Genomic DNA, 18319 nt, shown 5'->3' with positions numbered 1-18319 from the left:
AAAGTTTCAGGCAGACAGAACAGTTAATAGGCTGTGAGAAGCAGCAGAATTGGGTAGGCAGAAATAATTTTGTACACCATTTCAGTCTTTCAAGGTTATAAATATTTAAAAGCAGGAGTTCATACTATGGGGATGAGCCATGTTTTCCCAACATATAATTGCCATGCGACAGTAATGCATAGAAGCAGAACCCATTTGCAAAGGCATGCTTAACCCTTCCCCTGCGTACAAATTTTCTCTCACAAAACGTCTCCCCTAGGCCTCCTCCCCTCAACAGCTGGAGATATTTATGATTTCAGATCCTAATGGGAGAAACATTAGGGGGCATTCGAGATGAACAGATTGTAAGGAAGAACTGGTGCAAAGTTTCACATCCTGCCCCCAAATGCCCAGCAGATGCTCATGGCACTCCCCAAAGCATTATCCAGTAAGCATGGGTTTAGGAACCATTTGTTTTCCCACACAGATTACAGTTTGTCCTGGGTGCAGAGTCAATCCTGAACTGATTACCTTGAGTCTGATGTACTTCTTCTTCCAGGAATAGAGCCCAGACAGATAGATCTGCCTGAGTGCTTCATGGCTCATGCGCAGATCAATCCCATCTGGAGTTACAGTGAACTGAAAAGCGACCGCTTGATGTGCTTCTGCCATTGTGAGACGTTATCTGTTGGGCAAAAGGATGAATATTAATAACCAATTATTTTGTGAGAGATAATTCATGTCTTTTAAAAAGTCCTACTGCTAAGTTGTACAGACCAAGTACATACTGTCTTTTTACAGATGTTCAAGGAAGATACTGTCCAAGTGCCGTTCTTATGATTCAGACTTTATCACAGGCATTCCTAGCATGGAGTGTAAAAACTTTGCCCATAATAACAAAAGGAAACTTTTGGCCTAAGGTAATAGATAACGAAACAGCTATGCTGTGATACAACCACATAGGCTTGCCAAGTCCCCCCGGGGGGCGGGGAAACCCCCGCCCCAGAGGCCCGTTCCCCGCCGGCGGCGGATTGGGCCCTGGGGGGAACCCCACCCCCAAAGTACGTGACGTGCACGCCACCCGAAGTGACGCGATCACGCCGGGCACGCTGGGGGCAGGGCCACGGTCATCCGAGGGAAAACTCTATGGTTTTTCCTCGGATGGTCATGGCCCCGCCCCCAGCGTGATCACGTCACTTCCGGGTGACGTGGCTGCGGCGCGCACGTGCTCCGGGAAACAGCCGGGAGTCCCCCGCTCCAGCTAAAGGTAAGACTTGGCAACCCTACAACCACATTACCTCACTAAGAAGCAGAACCAGATCAGATTTTCTTTTCCACACATGCAAACACCTGAGCAAATACAGAATTACAGAACCCAAGTCATTCAAGTCAGCCACTGATAGAGTTGCCAGCCTCCAGGAGGGGCCTGGGGGATCTCCTGCTTTTACAACTGACCTCCAGCTGACAGAGATCACCTCCCCTGGAGAAAGTGGCTGCTTTGAAGGGTGGACTCCATGGCATTGTGCCATGCTGAGGCCCCTCCCCTCCCCAAACCCCGCCCTCTCCCGGATCCACCCCCAAAGTCCCCATGTATTTTCTAACCTGGACCTGGCAACCCCAGCCATTGCTCATGAGAACTGACTGGCTATCAGAGCAAGTCAGAGAGCCATTAAAAAGACTCGAAAGAAGACACTGAATATAGTCCAAATATACAGCCACAACTGATGGAAGAGACAGGTCCAAAGATTAACCATCTGAAGAACTGAAGAAGAAATGCAGTAGCCCACCCCACATTTATTTGATTTACTACCTTTCTCACCAGTGGGGGACCTAAAGTGACTTACATCATTCTCCTCTCCTCTGTTTTATCCTCGCAACAACCCAGTGAGACAAATGAGGCTAAAAATAGATGATTGGCCCAAAAGTCACTGTCATGATCGTGGGCCTAGCGTGGTGCAGCCTACAGTCTCTGGGGAGGCCTAGTGGCTCCAGGGAGGCCTGCATGGGAGTAGTCATCAAGGCCTACATTTCCCAGGTTCCCTCTGGACCCTGTGATTGGGTAACAGAAGATTTTGGAGGGAAAAATTACACCAGTGGGGGAACAATGGGTGGAGCCTGGGAAGAGGAGATAAAAGGCCTTACCCAGAGAGGGAGGGGGTTCTCTCTCAGGGCTGGTGGGAACTGCTGCAGACAGAGGGATCCCTCATCCAAAAAGGGGTGAGTTAGACGGTAAAGAGGTACCTAGGGAAGGCTAGGACTGTGTAGACAGACGCGTTAGGATTTAGTATTTTACTGATTCACCTGCCTTTACTCTGCTCATTTTTCCTACTTGTTATAGATCTAAAGTTGTTGCTAAATCTCTTAATAAAACTATTTGTTACTCTGTCTGGGTCCTCACGCCTCATTTGGTCACGTACAAGGGAAAATCTGTTGTAAAAGTACTGTAAAAGGGGGTAGGGTGGGTGCTCTGGGCACTCCCAAGGAGACCCATACCAGAGTGGTGGCAGCCAGAGGTCATCTCGGGGGGGATCGCGGGGGATCGCAGTCCCCCCAGGTGAGGTATTGGGGCGGGGCACATGACGAAGCCCCGCCCCCTGCTTCCAGACGCCCCGCTTCTGGCCCTCATTCAGCCAGGAGGAGGCAAGAGAAGAGGGAGGGTAAGTTGCTTCCTCCCTGCATCTCCCCACCCCTGCCTGCCTTTTTTTGGGGGGGTGGCCTTATGACACACTTCCGGTGATGTCAGGGGGTGTGGCATATGCTAATGAGTTATGCTAATGAGTTCCCCTAGCTCTTTTTCTACGAAACGACCCCTGGTGGCAGCCATTAGTGAACCCTCCTTGCTGCTGCCCGTGACAGTCACTCAGCAAACTTCCATGACAGAGAAGGAATTTGAACCTGGATCTCCCAGTTCCTAGTCCAACATTAACAACTAAACCACGCAACTGAACTAAGAGGAGGAATACTGTACAACAGTAACTCCCAATATGACTGTCACATTTGAAACCTCAAAAGCCAATATCACGGATAACAGTACACAATTTTTATACTGGCAGACAATGCATACAGCTCTTTTTTCCTAATTGCTCATAATCTTTCAGCTATGATGCGTCATAAATCATACCTCATATGGACTTTGAAAGACTGCCCAAAACAGTTTCTAACATCACCATAAAATGCACAACAACCCCATTATCTGTGTAGTGGAGCCACTTCTGAAATTCACTCACTTTGTTCTGATCAGATGAACATTTTCTTTTCCATTATGAAGCTCAGGGGGGAAAAAACACCTACCGTGTTTCCCCGAAAGTAAGACATCCCCCGAAAATAAGACCTACTTACAGTCTTGCCTCTTGCTGAAATATAAGGCGTCCCCCCGAAAATAAGACCTCCCCGATAATAAGGCCTCACCCGAACATAAGGCCTGCCCAGTAATAAGGCTCCCCGAAGCTACCGTAACTCTGGACTCTGGGCCGTAGCAGCCGCCGCCACCTCGCAGCTCACTGTTGGCCGCCGCGCAGCCGGAGCAGACAGGAAGTGCGAGGTCTCTTTTAATCAGAGAGCCCGCGCCGCCGCCAGGACAAGCTGCCGCCTGTTGCTCGCTCTGCCCTGACGGAGTGTACCGTATTCTTCTTCATGGAAAAATAAGATATCCCCTGAAAATAAGACCTAGCGCATCTTTGGGAGCAAAAATTAATATAAGACACTGTCTTATTTTCGTGGAAACAGGGTAGTTCTGTATAGCCATTCTCTGCTGTAAATTCACACAGCACAAACCAGCTGGCCTCTAGGATATCATAAAACGACCTTCCATTCCACCTTCTACACCAGTGCTTCCATTTCTAAAAGCATTTTTGAAACACAATACTTAACTGAAAATTAACATTTAACTGTACATGTAGTATTTTAAAACTTTTAAAAGGCACCCAGTAGTATTTTGCATAAGGCCACCTACTGATTTCAGGGCCAAGGTGAGATTTGACAAAAGGACTTCCTAACGCACAGCTCATTCCCTTCACTACTACATTATAGTTTAGATCTTTAGCAGCTGCATTCAAAATAAATGTGTACATTTTAGGTTAAGCAGCAATAGTCAAAATTATAAACATACTTCATAAGGTAGGAAAAGAAAAAGTGCAGGAGGACATTGAGGAAACAAAGCAAGAAAATGCAAGAAGGAGCATGCAAGCAGGGGTCATTTGGGGGGGACACGGGGGGACGCCATCCCCCGGGTGAGGTGCGGGAGGGCGGGGCCTGGAGCTCCCTGCTGGTGCCCGCTGGAGGTCGCCGCCGGCTGTGGGGAGGACACACTTCCGGTGATGTCAGGGGGTGTGGCATATGCTAATGAGTTATGCTAATGAGTCCCCCTAGCTCTTTTTCTACGAAATGACCCCTGCATGCAAGTATTCTTACACTGGGAGAACAAATTTGTCATATTTGTTGAAATCGGTGTCAATTGTGGATAACCATGTTTAATGCCATTGAATATTTTAGAACAACAACTTCTGTTTTAAAATGTTTTGTATATTATACTTCTGTAAACAAAAACTCCTGTTTCTTCATTATTTTTAATGACATCAGAGACTTTACTCCAATTCAAGCAAGCTTCATGTTCTAAAAACACACATAATTGGTGGGATTTTGGGGGGATGGTGGTCAGAAATGGGAAATCAAACATTTTTAGCAGTAAATTCCAGAGAAGTATGCTCAAGTTTGCAATAAAACTAGATTAAAAGTTATATATGTGATAAACAACAAGACACTGATATGGAAAATGCCGCTTCTTCCTGGCATTAAAAACTGAATACCTCACCCTTACTAAAATTCAAAAAAAGAGTATTTTGTTAGACCCCGTGGTGCATACAGAGACAAATTCAAAAGTTGTAAAATGAAATTATGATATAAATTGATAGGCATATGCTTTCAAAACAGGGCAACGTGATGAATAATGCACGATGATACAAAAAGTCCCAGCCTCTCAGAAAAGCAAAAGGTGGAAGAAAGGACTCAAAAAGATGGTCTTTTGATCTGATCCATCTGGGCTGTTCTTAAAATGAACACATGGGGGGGGGAGAGACTAATCCAAATATCCTTATGCTGCAGTCCTATGCATATGTACCTGAGAGTCAGAGTTGAGAATAACTGAGCACCCTTATATTCAGAGGGAATTACTTCTGAGAAAATGTTCATAGGATTGGGCTATTCATATCTCTTTTGAGATCATTCAGTTGCTCCGTAACAAGCTTTTAATAGTCTGCTGCAGAGCATTTTCCCTGCCTCCACATTTCTGAAACAGTCACGTGTTCATCCAGAAAAGTAGGTAAAAGGGCACAGTGTTACAGAGCATGCGTCTTGGTTTAGAAATGTAGTTCTCTTTGCTGCCAGGAACCAGAAGCTACAGGAAATTACTCAAATGGAAAGAAGAGGAAACATGTTTATTTGGGCTATAGTAGTATCATTTTAACACTTGAGTACTATTCTTGCTAAGGAAAATATAAGGTGTGAGCTATAAAAGCAGGGTTTGACACAGTCTCTTCATCTGCAAACCTGCATTCTTAATAATTTCCTCTGCTCTCATTCTAATGTATTGTAAAAAAAAAGGGGGGGGTAATGGATTTGATCCAAAGAAATGTTAGAAGGATGGAGGAATCTCTCTTTGTTGAATGTCCTTTCATACTGTACTGCCCTGCATCTCCCTGAAAAGTTGAAGACAACCCTCAAGAATAGCATACAAAACAGCACAAGATGCTGTAGAGACAGGAGGAAACTGTGGGAATTCCCCCCCTCCCCCAAGCACTTACTCCTTTGGATCAGCAGAGTCACCTGTCTGCTCATGCAATGTGGCCATACACTAAGGGAGTGCATTTTAGAATTAGAACTTTGGCACCCACTATTCAATTATATATAAGGAGAGATGGGGACCATTATAGTCAACGGTCCCCATAGGCTATAATGGAGAATCGATCTCGGGGTATCTGGGGCTCTGGGGGGCTGTTTTTTGAGGTAGAGGCTCCAAGTTCGCAGCATAGCTGCTGGTGCCTCTCCTAAAAAAAACACCCACGTTTCAAAAAGATTGGACCAGGGTGTCTAATTCTACAGGCCCCGGAAGAAGGTGCCCCCATCCACCATTTGGTTGAGGACAGCGATGGTACAGCATGTAGTTTGGCACTCTCATACCCTCCATTCTCTGCAGCCCCTCTCTGGGAGGCCTGTGAAATTTGGAATTTGTCCACCATCTTGGATCAAATTATGCTGATGTTTTATTGGAGCTGTATGTTTTATATGTTTATTCTGGTTTAAATTTTTAATTATTGATTTATGTTCTCTCCTGTTGTGAGCTGCCCTGAGCCTTGCTTGCAAGGAAGGATGGCCTAAAAACCTAATTAATTAAATCGTTTCCAATGGAGGGAGAAAAGTACATTTAAAGGGATTGTGATCCCTTTAAATGCCTTCAAGGCACATGAACTCCGAAGGCATTTTAAGGGCTTGCAGTCCCTTTAAATGCCTTCTCCAAGCTGAGAGTTCACTCTGAACTGAGAGCCCTTTAAATGTCCTTTAACTGTGGCTATCTGGAGTCCTGAAAAATCTGAATATTTTCTGGACCTTTCAAGTTGGCCATTTTTGGATAGCTGGATAAGTAGCTCACTGGCTAACTGGCTGAAAAAATACCCAAAAGATACCAATAAGGTATTTTTTGGGTATTTTTTCATCTCGGTTTATGCCGAATACACACTCCTAGATCCAACACATGGTATTGTGAATCAGTCAAAGAAACAAAGAACCAACTTCCGTCTCATTCCTTATGGGAAGTATTTTAACTGTTTAACTGAACAGGAGTGGGGTGTCGTTTTTGCAGGTACACAAAGTACCTTTAAAAAGGAAAGACACCCAATTTGGATTTAACAGCAGTCTTAGTCCATTATTCTTTTGCAATGTAATATTTTTTTTAAAAAAAGATGCTACAACTCCTAGCAATACAAAACAGTATAGGCTGAAGTATGAAAGAAATAGAATATCTCCTTACCTGACCTCTACCAATGCATGTAAATATGCTTGTCATTCTGTTACCAAGAACAAAGGTTATCCTTTAACCCAGCTTGCCCCTGACCAATAAACCTTATGAAGAATAGCTTATCCTTCTGAAATCAACTTTTCACCTTTACGATGGGAGCAATAAAATGGTATGTAGTGAGCCAAAGCTTCAAAGAAAATCTGAAACAAACCTACTAGTCCACAGTGTTGTGTAAGCATCATGTGATTTCATTCAACTGTCTGGGAATTACTTTCTACTGATTTAGGTAGACAACAGCCACATTGAACCTAGGCTAGGAATAATCACAAAGATTTTCTACAGTTTTTTATTAGGACTCATCTATACAGCATTTTTTGCATCCTGTCAGTTTCAGGGTTCTTTGCACAACGTTTGCCAAATTTATTTGGGACCTAAAGGGCGTAAAATGCCCAGAAAACAGCAACAAGGTGTTCAAATTGTAAGCGAACTGTAAGGAATATACAGAGGCGATGATGCAAAACCTCTCAACAAAAAAGAGACTTATCAGATATATGATATAAGTGGGCTCTGTCTGACAAAAGCTAATGCCACAATATATTAGTTAACTTGTAATGTGCTACAAGTCTTTTTTATTTTGGCTACATTGGACTGACATGGCTACTCACCCCATAGATTTCATTTGACAATTAACTTCAGGGGTCATTTCTTGCAGGAGCGCACAGGAGCGGAGCTCTGGCAGTAAAGAGCCCAGGGGGTGGGCACATGCAACAAGCCCCACCCCCTGCTCCCAGCAGCCCTCAGTCAGAGCAAGAAGCAGCCAGGTAAGTTGCAGAGACCCCCTCCCCAAAACAGTCCAGTGGCACCTTTAAGACCAAGTTTTATTCAGGTACAAGCTCTCCCTCCTCTGCGAGGACAGATCTGCACGTTCCCCCCCCCCCAATAGCTAGCAATCCAAAACAGTCCAGTGGCGCCTGAGTGGTGGGTGTTGCCTTCTGACACACTTCCGGTGATGTCAGGGGGTGTGGCATATGCAAATGAGTTATGCTAATGAGTTATGCTAATGAGCTCCTGCACCTCTTTTTCTAGGAAATGACCCCTGATTAACTTCTTTATGGTTCCCAAAGTTATGTTCTATTGCAGTTTTCCTCAGCTGGAACTCATTGCACCCTTAACTAGAAGTAAGCTGCACTGAACACCATGGACCTTAAGACATTTCTGAGAAAACAGTTTGTCTATGAGGCATTGTATAATAGTCCCAATGAAGAGAAATTCCAGGGGGAAAGACATTAACCTCATCCTCTTTACCTATTCACATTAATACAGTTTCTTGCAAGATAGCCTACAGCTATATAAAGAGAGAGAGAGAGAGAGAGAGAAAATGGAGATGTATGCCAACTTGAAAGGCTTGCACAAGCCAGAGAAGATAGAGTGGAGAATTCCTAGAGGCTAATCTATGCACTAGATAAACCTAGAGATCCTGAAATACTGTCCTGTAATTACCAACAAGATCTTTAAAAAACATTTAGAGTTAGGGTAGCAATGCTACAGACCTATGCCAAACATCTCAGTACAACAACAGAAAACGATACCATTACGCAATGGACAAACAGACACTCTAGATAACAAGAAAAACACCCAACTACAACATAGCAAGTCAATCAAGGACACCAATGCAGTCTTTTTCATCAACAGTCTAAAGGTAAACCAGTTCCTAGCCAGCCACAGAAGTTGCTGCATGGCCATCACTATCCATAATATGCTAAGAATGAAAACATCAATGCCTCGCTCAAAGCTAAGCCTGTTATATTAACGGGTCCACAAGCATGTCCTTTTTAATGCATAATTTCATTAGTTATTAATGTATGGACACGACTCCCACATTAACATCGACAATGATACCACCAACAAACATTTATGCAGCATTTAGATTCAACAGGAATATCCCAAGTTCCTATGCATCAAAACTGGTGAGAATTACTATTTTACAACTTTTAAACTACATACTGGCTATGTGCACCTTACTGACCCAGAGATGGAAGCAGAGGTTTAACTTCAGACCACTACTAAAAGAGAGGCTTCCCATCTCAATGAACTAGTTTCTCCCTATCACATCTCTAAATACAAGGCTACTCTACACATTTACAGCCTGGGCATCTCTTGTCCTGACTATAATTGATATGACTGGGAAAATTCTAATCTAGGCAGTTAGTTCTAATCTAGGCAGCAAGTGTATCCCAGTAAAACAGAGTGTTAAAAAGTAAAGGTAAAGGTTCCCTTGCCTGAAAGCCAGTCGAGTCCGACTCTAGGGTTGCGGTGCTCATCTCCGTTTCAAAGCCAAAGAGCCAGCGCTGTCTGAAGACGTTTCCGTGGTCATGTGGCCGGCATGACTAAATACCAAGGCGCACGGAACGCTGTTACCTTCCCACCAAAGTGGTACCTATTTATCTACTTGCAATGTCTTGCTTTCGAACTGCTAGGTTGGCAGGAGCTGGAACTAGAGTGTTACTGCATAATGATTAAGGTGCTATTCATTTCTGAGCATTTTAGAGCGTTCACAAGTAGCATGCATCCTACCCACTGATTAACAGGTCATCACTTCTGTATGGCTGCTTCCCACAGCACACAGACAATGTTTATAATGATGCTGGTGCAGAAGAGGTGTAAATCATGGGTCATGTGGTCTCACCAATGCATACATTCACAGAGCAACCAAGGGAAGCATGTTAAGACACAAACACAAAGTCTCTAATATAAATTCTGGTGGGTGGCCATGCTCGTCTGAAGCAACAGTTAAGTCCAGTGGCACTTTTAAGTCCAGCAAGCTTAATTCTGGGTATAAGCTTTTGTGTGCATGCACCCTTCTTCAGATATTGGAATCTGAGAAGTGTGCATGCACATGGAAGTTTATACCCAGAAGTAAACATTGTTGATCTTAAAGGTGCCACTGGACTCAAAACTTGGTTCTCTCATATAAAAAAAGTCCCATTGGTTTGGATTACTTATACAAATAGTTAATTTTTCACAAACGAGGGAGTAACACCCAGCCCCTTACCTCTCATAAAAGAGATTTTATGCAATTTCTCCTCTGGCTCTAAGTCCTCAGTAAATAATACTCCACTAATTATACACCACTTGAGAAGGCAAAGAGAAAACTTTGGACTCATGTAATTACACTGCCTGCACATAGTTCTTTGGAGGCTATTGTGCATGTTTATCATGGCTGTATGGAAACAAGATAGCAAAAGAAAAGAGGCATTTGAGGCAATACGTAGAAAACAACTGATTACGTGATCATTATCCTTGGTGAGTTCATATACTTCCGGTACTAAAAAAAATTATCATTAAATGAGTACAGGGAGAGAATGTAATTCAGTGCCTCTTTCAGTAGTATTACTAGACCACACCAAGGGGCCAAAGCCCATGGTATTGTATTTTATAGTATAGTTAAGGATAAAAAGTGTACCAGCATACTGGTTTCCTTTTAAAGACGGCAATGGAAGATGTCTAGAACTAAACTTTACTGACAAATGGCTGAATACTAAAAAAGTGATTGTCATGGATCAGGAAGATAATTAACTTTTAGGAGAGATTTTGGAACTAGAAAAGATGCAGACAGCTACAGCATAAACTGCCACTTTTCCCTTTATACACCAAATGTTTTCCAGCAGTGGAACTTCAAAGAATACGACAGACCCTATTATTTCTGTTTGAAGCAAGGAAGAAATACGTGCATGTCCAGTGAGTTCCAGAAATAGTTGCTTGTTGTGTCTTTTTCAGTTCCTCAATTACTCCCATCCACCTATACTACTAAAATCAGGTTAGGAGCTGCGGTTTTAGGGAGCCATGCACAACGTCATCTCAAAGGCACTTCTGCAAGGCAGTGTATTTGAAACCCCGCCCTTCCTCCACTTGCAGAGAAAGATCACATGACAGACTGAGAAAAGTGGGTAAAAGGTTGTGCTGATTCACAACACACCACCAGACTACAAAAGCTCAATTTGTCTTTCACTCTCTGGACTAAAGATTCCATTTCAGTGTCGCACATCTTACTGAAACAGGAAGCACCACTGACTTCCCATGAAAACTATGAACAACTCTGAATGAAAAGGACATTCCAAACACATTCAACCCAAGCCAATCTAGCAGATAAATTGAGCTTCTCAGTCTTAACACAGGATAAAATTAAACATACAACTGCAGCATGTTCTTGCCCAAACAGCACTGGAAGTGACAGGGACTGCCATTAATTTAAATAAGAATACACAGCAATACTCCATCACAGGAGACTACATTTTAATTAATACAGTAGAAGCTTTGTCACATTGTAATACCTAAAACGGAGAAAGCAACAGATATGTTTGAAATATCCCACATAGGGATCCAGTTATTAAGACGCTGTTAGTAATAATTACTTCCTGCAATCTAATAATCCATACAACTTCCAAAAGGTTAAATAATGTATTAAACTGTCAACCAAGTCAGGAAGAATATGTACTTTTTAGGGTGGAAAGATAAAGACACCCTGTCATCCCAGGAGCGGTTTAAGATTATATAGAGACAACCATCCCTTCTAAATAGCAAATGTCATGATCAAACACCTATATTCAGGACAGTGAAACAGGGTGGGGAATCCGAGGATGGAGAAACCCCTAAGAATGCAGGAAAACAGTTGCTTTGTAAATTTAACCAATAGTGTAGGCAGCACACAATGCCAAGGGCAGTGGGGTGTCAAAATGGGGTGAAATGGAAAACAAAGGCCAGCTTTGAGCCTCTAAGACCTCAGAGTTGCTTGGAGCAAGTGACGGGAACTCCACAAGGAATCATGGGGGGAATAAATCACTGAGAAATTTGCCAATGACCTATCCTAAAAACATGCAACCTGCTGTTATTAGACTCTGAAGTTAAACCTCAAAACTTGAAGTTAAGTTCTCATGCCCTCAAACTGTCCATCTATGGATAGGCATCCGTCTCACTCAAGCGACAGTTCGTTTAAACAACCCCCTCCAGTAAACTTCTGCAGTTTGCACTCAAAAGCCAATCACAAACTCAACTATTAGATACTGTAGAATCTGTGCCACAACATCTCAAAGCCACCTTTTTGTGTCTGTTGTGGGGAGGGGAAGGGAAAGGAGTTTGTAAGCCGCTCTGAGACACCTTTGGGTAGTGAAGGGTGGAGTATAAATCCAATCTCCTCCTCCTCCTCCTCCTCCTCCTCCTCCTCCTCGAAGGGTGGGTATCTCCTCCTCCTCCTCCTCTTCTTCTTCTTCTTCTTCTTCTTCTTCTTCTTCTTCTTCTTCTTCTTCTTCTTCTTCTTCTTCTTCTTCTTCTTCTTCTTCTTCTTCTTCTTCTTCTTCTTCTACTATTTGAAAGAGAAAATACCAGTGTAGAGAAAAGAGAGAACAGAAAATTGGCTACAATATTGCTAGAAAAAATACATAATCACACCACCTTTGCCTCCGTCCCCCAACACAGCTCAACTGGTAAATTCTTTACAAACTTTTAGATTCACACCATTCAGCATTCCAAAATCGAGTAAGGAGAAACCACACCACCCCCTCAGCAAGGGTTTGTTTTACACTAATTTTTCCCTCTCACATAGTGCTAGACTAGTAACTCCATCTCTTTCTACGCAACTCAGAGAACAGTGTGGAAACTGTGTGTGTTGCCCACCCACCTTAAGCCATGCTTTGCATCCAGGTGAGTGAACGCTGTGCTTGCTTGGATACCATCTGTTTTACAAGTTATGTCAGAGAGAACACTTAAATCATTTTTCACTTGAACAGTGAAGTTTGAGAACTGTTGTCTTTAGTAACCAGAGGGATTTTTTAATGTTATGTTGCCTCCTAAAGAATTTTAATAACTTACTTTACATTGCAGAGATACGTCAACCTTCCCCCCCCCCAGTCTTCAGACACGCAAGTCAAGACAGTAATTGTCCACAGCTATGAACATTGACTCCAATGTCTAATAGAGCAGATTATAGTGCACTTCGCCACAGAATCAGACAAAGGGAGCTCGGACTCTCAAATATTCATGCCCTGGAAATCTTGTTGGTCTGTAAGGGGCTACTGGACTCGAATCCAGCTGTTCACTGTAGTGGTTCATGTTGGATCTGAGATCCAGGTTCAAATTCCCACTCTGTTATGGAAACCTGCTGGGTTACCTTGGGTAGTCACTTGCTTTCAGCATCACCTACCTCGCAAGGTTGTTGTGAAGGTAACTAGAGCTAGCACGGCATAATGGGTAGGAGTGTCAGACTACCATCTGGGAGAAACAGGTTCAGATCCTTGCTCTGCTGTGGAGGTTTACTGGGTGATCTTGGGCCACTCACACACACTTGGCCTAAACTATTCCACAGGGTTAAAGGTAAAGGTTCCCATGCTCAAAAGCCAGTCGAATCCGACTCTAGGGTTGCGGTGCTCATCTCCGTTTCAAAGCCGAAGAGCCAGCGCTGTCCGAAGACGTTTCCATGGTCATGTGGCCGGCATGACTAAACACCATGGGGTACCTATTTATCTACTTGCAATTTCTTGTTTTCGAACTGCTAGGTTGGCAGGAGCTGGAACTAGAGACAGGAGCTCACTCCGTCTTGCGGCACCCGGGTTATTGTGAGAATAAAACAGAAGAGGAGAATAATGTAAATTGCACTGGGTCCCCAGTGAGGAGAAAGGCAGGGTCTAAATTAAGTACATGAATAAATAAATACATAAATCATGATGTCTTATGCTGCTTTGTGTCCCCATTGGGGAGAAAAACTGGATGTAAATAAAATCAGATTTCTTTTAAACATATTTCCCCAAAACATTGCTTCATTTCTCAAATAAGGGGTGCCAGAGCTCTGTGCCTGGAAATCATAACACTTACTTTTAACACCATACATACAAGGAGCTAGCTGCAATTATGTGTTGAACTGTTAATATACATACCTAGAGGAACTGTCAGATCTGTATGATCTAAGTGACAGCAGCAGGACTGCTGGAAACCTGTCCTGGGCGGTTCTGACCAGATAAGTGGTGTGAGGCCAGTGATGTGACATCAGCTCAGTGATGGTGGCATAGGCCTTCAACCCACTTCTAAAAGGTACTTGCGACTGTTTTACAGAATATGATGGGACAGATCTAGATATATCAAAGAATTCACCAACGTAAATGGTTTGAAATGGTTCAGCACATGCCCTGACAAATTTTCTTTTGCTCTAGAAGTAAAGGTAAAGGTAAAAGTTCCCTTGCTCGAAAGCCAGTCGAATCCGACTCTAGGGTTGCGGTGCTCATCTCCGTTTCAAAGCCGAAGAGCCAGCGCTGTCCGAAGATGTTTCCGTGGTCACGTGGCCAGCATGACTAAACACCAAGGCGCACGGAACGCTGTTACCTTCCCACCGAAGTGGTACCTATTTACCTACTTGCAATTTCTTGCTTTCGAACTGCTCGATTGGCAGGATTTGCTCTAGAAGCCAACCTCAAAATTTAGGAGTCAAAGACTCATATTTCGCTTTTCAGGGCTATGTATGACCATATTTTCTAATTACTGCTACCACAAAAATAATAGGTGCCACAATGAAATGTCTAGACGCCCTGGCAACCTGGTTGCCGGATTTTGTTAGGCTCTGGTCCAGCGTATCTGGTGCTCTACATCATTCCATTTTATATATCCTCCAAGACTCCTCAAGAGTAGGGTCAGTACCGGCTCCTCTGTATCATCTTGTAGAGGAAGAAGGAACATATGGCATTGGGAACATGAAGCAAGAGAGGATGTGGCTTGGAAGCTCGGTAACAGGTGAAATAAGAGAAACTAAGGCCGAGTTCAGACTGGCAATTTGAAGTGCTAGGGAGTCGTGGCAAAGAAAACCCGGAATGGACCTGGAACAGCTTGGTTGCGGTATTCCCTTTCACACCGCAGCAAATGAAGCAGGAGGATACTGTGGAGGAAGCGCAAGGGAGCGTTCGCACTGTTGGACCGCCCTGGTGGCCTGTTAGTGGATGTTTCCGCGCTGGGTTGCATGCGCCCATACTCATGGGCGCAGTGGCAAATAGGGCAGGATCGTGCAGGCGCCAGTGGTGCCTGCACGCAGACACAGCCAGTGCCTATTATCAATGACTGCGGGTTGTTTCTGCCTTAGCAGCACTTGGGTTCACACTCAGGGAACCGGAATCAACGCGCTGTCACGGTTTGCTACCACTTTAACATGATATCTTTTAAACTCGGGAGGGAAGCTGCACAAGACGGCTTGAGTACGGCTGGGGGACGCCTAAAACATGTGCCTGTGTGAACCCGAAATCTGCTACTGAAACGCTCCTGAAGCGTTTGCCTGCCGGGCCAAACTGCCAGTCTGAACGCGGCCTAAAAGTTAGTGCTTTTGTTTGCAGTTCATTCTAGTGCACTGTGTGTATGGTTATGTTTTACCATACTGGATTACTATAATTTTGTTTATTGTGACACTACTGCTTAACTGCATAAGTAACATAGTATATCTCTAGTAAAGAATTCTGACAAACATTAAAGATGCTTTCCATTTAAGTTTTAACAGGCAATTCTGGATATTTTACATCCAGCTTTTGATGGCAATTGACACCAGACATGTAGGGCCACAAAAAGAGGACGGTGGGATAACGAAGTTCTAAATGAAGATCTTGTGATGGTAGAACTGCAATAAGGTGAATATAAATTAAAATTGAGAGAAGACTTAATAATTGAAGGCGATACTTGCCACTGGTTTACATATTTACAAATCCTGGAAAGGTTCAAAGCTGATAAAAGGTACCATGACTTTGAGCAATCAAAGTCTGAATTTGAAATAGAACTATGTACAAATGATGAACACGTTATTGTTAAAATGTCTAAACTCTTATTGAAATCTGAAACTGGGGAGGAGCAAGTTAAAGAATGCATGGTAAAAAGGGCAAAAAACTTTGGACATGACATACATATTGAACAATGGGAACGTATGTGGACTAAGGGTTTGAAATTTACTTTAAGCATTAGTCTTAAGAAGAACTTTTATAACATGATGTATCATTGGTATGTCGCCAGAGAGATGGTCTGGAATGTCCAAAGGAACTTCTAGTTCATGTTGGAAATGTAATCATCATGAAGGGACATGATGGACTTGTAAGAAAGCCAAAAAATTTGGACACAAATATTAATATAAAAGATTTTAAAGACTAATAGACAATTGAAATCAGAGTCCCTTTTGTTAGGACCAATGGACGATTGGTTGGAAAGAAGCCATGGAACTTTATATATGACTATGGCAACAAGAGTATTATACACACAGAAACGGAAGTGTCCGACAATACATACAATAGAAGAATGGTTGGAGAAGATGTTGGACCTTGCAGCAATGGCTAAACTTACTGAGTTGGTTAGGGAAAACACAATTAGTTCATTTATTACAGATTGGAAACCCCTTATAGACTTTATGCAGGAAAAAGATAATCATAATTGTATGATTTGTGGTTTCAATTATTAAGATATTAAGATACAAAGAAAGAGAGTTCTTTATTCTATATATAAATGAAAGACTTTGTAATCAAACATATTCGTTGCAGAGAAAATCAGAAGCCTTCTTCTATTTTATGTGTGGGTTTTTTCCGTTTTTTTCTTTCTTTTATTTTCTCAATAGAAATTTAAAATTCCAAGAGGGAAAAAAAAGATCTTCAGATGGTGTTTGGAAGGACCAGCTAAGTATGAAGCGCTGATACCCTTCACCAGGCACAAAGTCCTACTCCACTATAGAAAACTCATGATTTTGCATATTAAACAAAACCTTCAGTAATCCCAAATATTACACAATGTGACCTGCTTCCTTGTTATCAAAACATTAATCTACATCAGGGGTGTCAAACTCATTTGTTTAGGGCCAGATCTGACATAAATGAGACCTTGTTGGGCCGGGCCATGTGTGTCATAAAATGTAATGCCAGGTAGTGGATATATAAACTTTATAAAGGACACAAATGCAAAGATTTTTTTTAACTTAAGATAAAAACATGCTTAAAACATTAGCTCTGTAAGCTGCAAACCTACTTTTGATTTATTGACATTCACCACAGAAATCTCACGCTTAGAGTTCTGAGTCTAGGACCCAGGTTAAAACATGAAATGGCTGAGTGATTAAGAGTCTAGCGAAGCAAGCTATGATGCAGCAGCAGCAGCAGAACTGGAAGAAGGAGATGGCCAGTTCCACTGTGGGGCTGATGGAAGCCCTCCGGGGGCCTGATCCAGCCCCCGGGCCGCATGTTTGACACCACCGATCTACATGTTCTACAAGGCTGAAACTCTTCTTGGCAATGTGCACAGTTGCAAGTCCAAGATGCTCTAAAGTTTACAGGTACACAATACCAGAGATTACATATTATTTACCTGAACCCATCACGCACCCACACCCCTTCAGCTTTTAACTGATACCAGATCAAGAGCTACAAAATATGCAACCAGTTCATCTTTCACCACATATATGGAATATAAGTTTGCCCTTCCTAAGGAAAACAAATCTATGGAAATATTAAGTTCTTCCATTTTAAACAGAGAGGAATTCTGCTAGGGAAACATGGTACTGTATTTTCTGGGCACTGACCTATTAATCAGCCAAAAGACTAATTTCTTTTCTTAACCATTAATGTTTATTAATTCAAAAGGGAATTAGATAAGCATATGGAGCAGAGGTCCATCAGTGGCTATTAGCCACAAGGTATAGATAGGGACTCTGGGGCAAGTGATGCTCTGTCTTCTTGGTGCTTGGGTGGGGGGGTCAACAGTGGGAGGGCTTCTAATGTCCTGGCCCCACTGGTGGACCTCCTGATGGCACCTGGTATTTTTGTCCACTGTGTGACACAGAGTGTTGGACTGGATGGGCCTTTGGCCTGATCCAACATTGGCGTCTCTTATGTTCTTATGTACTCACTTCTTTTTGTAAAAAATTAAGCTCATTTAAATTTGCATTGGCTTTCTGTTAATATGGGAGAGCAGAAATTTCTCTTACATGAGTGATAGCTTTTATTTACTAAATCACCCAGGGTTCAAGGAAGGCCATCTAATATCTTTATTGAGCAAACATGAGAATCTGAAATAGCAAACAATCACAATTGCAGTATCACACCAATTCCTGAATAGCAGTTTCAGAAAATGAAAATCCTAACAGTATGGTCGAAGACAGAGATTTTAAAAGACACTGATCCAAATTGAGCATTGCCTGCTTTCACTGTCTGTGGTACATCAGATTGGGGGGGAGGGGGGACGACCAGAGGTTCCACTCAAAACTGGCATCTGGTTCAGGATACAAGTTGGAAAGAAAACCCTTTTTAAAAAAATTATTTTTCATAAACTTTGGTAAAA

The 18319-nt window shown here is 42.8% G+C and overlaps 1 protein-coding gene across 2 annotated transcripts in view; it reads right to left on the bottom strand.

Annotated features, from left to right (window-relative positions):
* The window catches only part of CPT1A (carnitine palmitoyltransferase 1A (liver)), a 90768-nt gene that overhangs the window by 71074 nt on the left and 1375 nt on the right, over positions 1-18319 (bottom strand). For both annotated transcript variants that reach the window (XM_015412833.1, XM_015412834.1), the window contains exon 2: positions 511-664. In XM_015412833.1, coding sequence (XP_015268319.1) covers positions 511-651 — 141 coding nt within the window. In that variant the 5' untranslated portion in view covers positions 652-664. The remainder of the gene's footprint in view (positions 1-510; positions 665-18319) is intronic.

This window comes from Gekko japonicus, unplaced genomic scaffold, assembly GCF_001447785.1.
Source record: "Gekko japonicus isolate JY-2015 unplaced genomic scaffold, Gekko_japonicus_V1.1 scaffold1149, whole genome shotgun sequence".
NCBI classification, from domain to species: Eukaryota; Metazoa; Chordata; class Lepidosauria; order Squamata; family Gekkonidae; genus Gekko; species Gekko japonicus.
Note: the sequence above shows the minus strand (reverse complement) of the source record. Positions and strands in the feature narration are given on the sequence as shown.